At 53.8% G+C, this 6,490-nt stretch overlaps 3 protein-coding genes across 3 annotated transcripts; 1 reads left to right on the top strand and 2 right to left on the bottom strand.

The window, feature by feature from the left end:
• On the bottom strand, nucleotides 1–255 carry MYCGRDRAFT_31038 (uncharacterized protein; the record flags this gene model as incomplete). The annotated part of the gene is made up of 2 exons (XM_003855878.1): nucleotides 1–48; nucleotides 100–255. Coding segments are annotated over 2 exons (204 nt in total), but the record flags the coding sequence as incomplete, so codon positions are not given.
• Nucleotides 256–2,672: 2,417 nt separating this feature from the next.
• MYCGRDRAFT_83371 (uncharacterized protein) lies at nucleotides 2,673–4,391 on the bottom strand (the record flags this gene model as incomplete). Its single annotated transcript, XM_003855877.1, has 4 exons — nucleotides 2,673–2,690; nucleotides 2,746–2,778; nucleotides 2,905–3,993; nucleotides 4,050–4,391. 4 exons carry the CDS (start codon nucleotides 4,389–4,391, stop codon nucleotides 2,673–2,675), a joined length of 1,482 nt encoding a protein of 493 aa, XP_003855925.1.
• A 304-nt stretch (nucleotides 4,392–4,695) lies between these two features.
• MYCGRDRAFT_34157 (uncharacterized protein) lies at nucleotides 4,696–6,384 on the top strand (the record flags this gene model as incomplete). The annotated part of the gene is made up of 2 exons (XM_003857669.1): nucleotides 4,696–5,629; nucleotides 5,984–6,384. The coding sequence occupies 2 exons, from the start codon at nucleotides 4,696–4,698 to the stop codon at nucleotides 6,382–6,384; spliced, it is 1,335 nt and encodes a 444-aa protein (XP_003857717.1).
• Nucleotides 6,385–6,490: the final 106 nt, after the last annotated feature.

Genomic DNA, 6,490 nt, shown 5'->3' with positions numbered 1-6,490 from the left:
GAGACGCCAGAGGCTACCTTTCTTGACGCCGGGGACTTTTTGGAAGGCCTGGAGATGTGTTAGTAGTGAGTTAAGCTGAGCCGGAGATGGAATACTTACGGCGTTCATGGAGAGATTGTGTCGAACGCTGTTCTGCCATCCACGGTCCTTGTTCCTCGCCTTTTGACTGTGTTGCAACACCCACTCATACACTTCTTTGAGTGACAAAGTGTGGTCAGGAGCTTCTTTCAGGCAGCGATGAAGGAGTTGCGCATAGCACGGGTCGGTTGTCTCCTCGCCGGTATCAAAGCTTTCACTGTCGTTGTCGTAGAATTGCTGCTGGTTGTGGTGGAAAATGTTGCTCTGATTCAAGTAATCGTTGAAGTCGCCGCATGGATGCGAGGGTCCTTCGATCGATTCTTGCTGGTACTGGCCGTCAACACTCAGCTGCATGGGATCGGCCGTGTAAACAGGGTGGGATGTAGGTGCCATTCGATCGGCCGGGACATCTTGGTAGTAGAATGGGCGTTGGTCGTAGTAGTCTTCTGTCGTGTTGGGGATGAAGAGGCTCATGTGATCTTCGGATGGCTGTGTCGGCTGATCGTACATTTGCTGCGGCTGTTGATGTTGTTGATACCCCTGGCTCGGCATCCAGGAGCCTAGCGTTGCTTGCGGTTGTTGATCGTAGCTGATCATGGGAGGAGGTGAGCTTGACACCACGGGCCAGCTCTGGTGCACGAATGGGAGGCCGTTTGTGCTGTGGTCGGATGAAGGGTGGCCACTGCTCGTTGTTGAAGGGGGGTTTGCTTGTAACACATCATCAATGTCGCCGAATTGTGTCGCCATGTTGCTCTCGAGACCTAGCAAGCCAAGCGTGTTGTTGATGCTCAAGTCGAGGCTGTTGTGAGGATACGATTTGATGAAGTTGTCCCAATCGTGGTCGTTCGAACGAGAAGCGTGGCGCAGACCGTTGGATGACTCCGTGACGTCCGGGTCACTAGCCACGTTGGTCATGTCCCCATGATCCATCAGCGGCCATGAGGTTGTCTGCATTTTTATGGCCACGCGAACGCTTTGTTTTCGAGGTGAAGTTCGTTTACCAAAAGAGTGGGAAAGCGAAGTGAATATGTCTCGGTAGGGCCCTTGCAAGCAATGCAGGTTGTATGCAGAACGGAGAATGACAGGTGGGGTTGAGTAGGCAGAGCGGTGTAGTACCGAAAGAGGGACGGGATACTTTGTATCGAAGATGAGGCTGTTCGTGACGATGCAAGTGCGAGCTGCACGTGAGGGAGTACTCAGATGGTCGATCAACCACAGAGATGAATGGAGTGCTCAAGTAGGAGATGAAATCGACAAGGCCTACTATGATGCACTTATTTGAGAAATGCCCCGGTCGCATCTGGCGCGCATGTAGCCCGAGAAGCATTGTCCGCGGATGCACGCTCTGCTTTGATAAAGCTCGGCCAACGCATGCACGCTCACATGGCCGTATTCTCGGCTCTTCTGTGCAGAGTCCTAGGCACGCGGCATTCATTGTGAGCCTGGTCGGCCAATTTGCTGCGGACCTATCCGCGCTGCCCGGCATACAAACAGCAACTGGCGATGTGTTCCTGGCGGGAGAGCGGACAGCGGTGTCTTTGTCAGTGTGCGCAGGCGCGCCAGGTACCCTTGCCCATGCGGCGTACCGGGAACAAGACATCTCTCTGAGCGGCAGTGGGAAGCCGCAGTGCGCACGACCCGCAACTGATAGGTCTCTGCTGGCGTTACACATGGCCAAAGCCCAGAAGCGGACCAAGCATTGCTCTTTCATGGAGAACAGGGGTCCCATCTAGGTAGTCTGCGTGACACTCTGGCCGGATACGTGCAGATAGCCTAGGCTGTTAGAATCTTTCGGACAGGATGGACATGATCACGGGCCGCAGGGCCCGATCGCCATGCCTAGGCAGTAAGGCTTTCTAGAATGAGGTTCGCGCGGAAGCGGCGCATCGCAGGCTGGGATCCCTCCACCGCCTTTTGTCATTGCTTGCCATATGGCTCGGTAGTGATATCGCTGGCAATGTTTGGCGTTTGCTTTCGCTCATATCCGTTGTTGTCTTTGCTTCATCAATCGATCAATCGCTGGCAGCGGCGATTTGTCGTACATCGAGCTCACTCTTTGCGTTGGCGGCTGCGTTCCGTGATGCGTGCATCCAGGTAAAGGGAGGCATCGATGATGCAGGAGAGATGTGAGTCTCATGCCGCACCATGCAGGTAGCCGGCGGGCACAAGTGAGCACCCGCTTTGGGCTTCGCCGAGACGTTGCGAGAGATCTGTCGCACGCTGACAATGTTTCAGATTGGCTGCCATTGTTGATGGCATCTCGACTGAAGTGCGGTAATTGGGAGCACAACTGCTTCACCGCATACTTTGACAGCTGCGGTGCGGTGCATTACGCGTCACCTGTGTGGAAGCAACCAACGTGAGATCCAGGTACGCGTGAGAGTTAGGCGGAGAGGTTCAAGCTGTGTCAATGTATTTCCTTGATTTGATAGGCCAAGCTGCCTGAATATCAAGCCGTACGACGGTCGTCCTAGGATCATTGGCTGCAATCGTAGCATTCGTGCATCTTGCTCGAGATACTGGTGCGATGTTGGCTGACTTCGCCCAGCAGCGAGTTGTCGGTGAGAGCTTGGCTGAATGTCTCCCATGCGATGCTACTTTCGGTAGTAGATCTGAAAATTGTTAATTCGCGGGCTCTGATTGTAATGGCTCTGGACATTGACGTACCTTTTTAAATTGGAAATGGAGTTGAAGGATGCCCTGTGTGAAACGTTAGTGTCAAAATCTGCGACTGTGGCACATGCAGTGCTTGTGCTTGCAAGGCGATGGTACAAGAACACTGAGCGACATTGCTAGTGGTGTACAGGGGAGATCTCAGAAACGTACCTTATCAAAGCTGCTCTTGAATCCACGCTCCCGTTTGGCGCTATAGTCCCACTCCTTGTCGACGATGCGGAATGCAATGTCCTCGTACGGCGGACCGGCAACGAAGCGTATAAGGCAGGTGTCGTCTTCACCTGCGGGCGCGAGAGTCTGCCCTCGCTTCCTGCCGTTCTCTCGCTCGATGCGGTAGGTCGGTGCTTTCGTCTTGTCGACCAAATCAGGATAAAACACATTGAACTTGTACCCTTGAACGACCTTGGGAGGCGGGTTGTCGTGGTCATAGTGAGTCTGGTTGTACTTGTTCCACTCGTAGCCCAACTGTACTCTCCCAAAATACTTCGGCTTGCGTGAACGGTGTTGACCAGCCCATTGTGCTTTGTTCTTTGTAGTGACTTCTTCCTCTTGTGTGAAGAGTTCTTCATTCTCGCCAAGACCTCGAGCAACCTCACGATCGAAGACGTTGGAACTTGAGCCACTCACATCTCCACCATCTGTTCGTTGGCGCTTCGAGCTTGGCGCTGCAGTCAGTGCGCCAGCGCGCTGTCTGCTGGGAATGTATCCGAGCTTGGACACTCTGCGTCTATCATCCGCCAGCTTCTCCACAAATTCTCTCTCGCTCAGCGCTTCCAGAGATTTGTCCTCCTGGCGCAATCGCAATAGCGGCTCCGGATCTTGAGAATGTCGTTGTCCATCACTCCCGCCGATGTCTTTGACAGTCTCGACGCCCTCGGCATCACTCATCGATGTTGAGGCACGATCTTCCAACTGTGACTTCAGTGCCTCAGCTTCCCCCGCTTGCTGTTTGCGCAAACCACTCATCCGAGCGTCCAAAATGGACAGGGAGATGTTCCGTAGCTTCGCCCTTGCCTTGTAGGAGAGCAAACTCTTGAGCAGATGCTCCCAGTAGTCTGTGTCGATCGGCTCGTTGGACGAGAGCTTTGTTCTGATTTGTTTCTCCAGCTTCTCCAATTCGGGCAGGGTTTTGGGGCCGAGAAGTTTGTCCAAGTCCGAGGCCACGGATCCGACGCCACGCGCAGACGGCTGTGAGCCTTGCACATTTTTCCGGCGATCTTGACATATCGTCTTCATCATCTGTGTATCTGTCAGCATCAGTAGGCGCACAGCGCAGACTCAGACTGCCGACTCACATTCCAATACTCTTGATTGCTTCGACTGCTCTCCAAGACCAGGTATGTGTCGATTCCCTTCTCAAGCTCTTCCAATCGCGCATCGCTCAATCCCTCAAAGACACCTTCCGGATCCACAAGTTCCAGATCCCCGTCGTCGACCTCATCGTCCAATGGGTTTCGCTCCGGGTCCAGAACAACGAGCGTGACAGCGAGCCAATCCACCGGCTGAGCCCGGCCACCTTTCACTCGGATCGCTGCTTTCTTCTTCGCTTGCTGTAGCACGAATCGATCCTCATCTGCCACCCATCTGTCTTCATCTGCGTCCGCCGCACGCTTGCTAGGCACTGTCGAGCGTGACATCTTGGAGAGAGAGGCGAATGCTGTGTAACAGCGGCCGCAAGTCGGTCGCTTTTCTTGCCTAGTCGCGCGGGCGTTGTCGTAGTGATGAGCACGAGAAATCGGCGTGAGTGATGCTCACAAACAATCTCGAAGTGTCGCTGGCGGAGGAAGTCGAAACGGAGTCGAGTCCGGCAGCCGCAATCCGGGCCGCTCCGCTAGATCTACGCCTCCTGCCATGTGCATGCGAATGAACATTCACTTCGCCCATCTCTTCCCATCCCACAGATGTCACCGGAACATTTCGAAAGCTCATACAGCTACGAGGATGTCATCCAGCAGTGCATGGAAAACTGCAAGTCTGGGGACTGGGACGCCACGCCTGTTGATGAAGACACAGTTCGATCAAAGAGGATATCATGTTCAGCTCACAGATCTGGGCAGGGTGTGGGAAGAGGTCGCAGACCGAGATGCGATTGTCAAATACGCCAAAGACAGCGACTGCAGCTTCGATCCCGGAGCGGATGAAGATAACTATGCTGCGCTATTGAAGTACATCCAGAGTGCTCTCAATGGCGAACCAAAAACCACAGTCAATATGCAGTCCGGCGATTCAGGAAACCTTGAACTTCACATCACAGCATCTCTTCCGGGTAATCTTCCTGCACTGAAATGGGAGTTTTACCTCACTCGTCGCCCGGACTCGGCTGTGGCTGAGGAGCTTGTCGGCCCTCTTCTTTCCCACGTGAACAGCCTTCAGATCCAGGTCCAGCAGCTGGTCGATGAAATTACCGCAAAAGATCATGTCATTCAAAAGATCACCGACAAGTTCGAGACCGGCGGAAACGACTTGACTGCGGTGTTCCCTGGGGCCTCGAACGTCAAGATGTCTCGCAAGAAATCACAGCGTTCTCAACTTGCTGGTCATGTCAAAGGTCTGGCGGACTTTGATGAGGCTACTTGGAGGGCGTCACTAATAGGTGCCGAGAGCGGAGTCGAGATCACTGATAACAAGCTAGATTCGCTGCTTCATGATTTGTCGCCGTCTAATGCTATCAGGCCGCCGGATGATTGGTGGGAAAGCCTGGATGGCAGAACGAGCAGCCGTCATGGGCCAGACAGAAGTAAGGAGCGCGCATTCGGCTCAGGCACTGCAAAGAAACAAGACCATACACAGAAAGCAGAGATGACTTCGCAAGCCAGCATGTCCGACGAAGAATTTCAGCGTCAAGATACGCCACCTCACATAGCAGGTCGATCTGGTACTTCTAAGTCTGGCAATCACATTTCGCCATCAATCTCTCATGGTGGGAACCACGATCGTGCGGCCTCAATCGTTGGAAACGGCGATGATGACGAGACCGAGGATGAGGATGATCTCGATGGCCCCTCCGGTCATAACGTGGCTCACATTTCGGACCGTCTCAGGCAACACGAGAAATACACCATATCATCGATCGAGAAAGATGACAGCACATCGGGGGCCGCATCTTCACGGAAACTGGGAGCTTTTGGTGGCAAGAAGGCTACCACTCCGCAACCGGCAGCAGAAGAGTACATCAAAGCTGAGTCTCCACCATCAGCTCGCGGTAACCGGAATTTTGCTCATGCATCAGTATCTCCAGTGAAGCCCAGGCCGAAGTTGGGTGCTTTCGGCGGCAAAGCAGCATCCAAGACTGTGACACCAGAACCTGTTCCACCTGCAGCATCAAGTGCCAGGCCGAAGTCGAAGCTGGGTGCCTTTGGTGGTAAGGCGATGAAGCATTCTCCACCGCCAACAACCACAGTAGAGCCACAGAATACTGCAAGTCCAGAACCCAGCAGACTCGGCAAGTTTGGGGGAAGAAGTGTCACCAGGACCGTAAGTCCCGCAAAAGTGAAAGCAGAGGAGGAGAAGCAAAGTACAGAGCCGGACGAGAGGACCGAAGAGCAGCGCGCGAATGAAAACCGGGAGAGACTTAAAAGAGAGCTGGAAGAGAAGGCGAAGCAGCCTGTCAAGAAAAAGCGCAAGTTTTGATGTGTTTTGAGGCGCAAGGCAGACAGTCCGAGGCATGGGATCTTAGCGACATATGTGAGTACCACCGCAGATCGAGCGCGCAATGTGGGGTAAACTTTGCGAAGTG

The sequence above is a fragment of the Zymoseptoria tritici genome, chromosome 1 (genome assembly GCF_000219625.1).
Source record: "Zymoseptoria tritici IPO323 chromosome 1, whole genome shotgun sequence".
In the NCBI taxonomy this organism is placed as follows: Eukaryota; Fungi; Ascomycota; class Dothideomycetes; order Mycosphaerellales; family Mycosphaerellaceae; genus Zymoseptoria; species Zymoseptoria tritici.
Note: the sequence above shows the minus strand (reverse complement) of the source record. Positions and strands in the feature narration are given on the sequence as shown.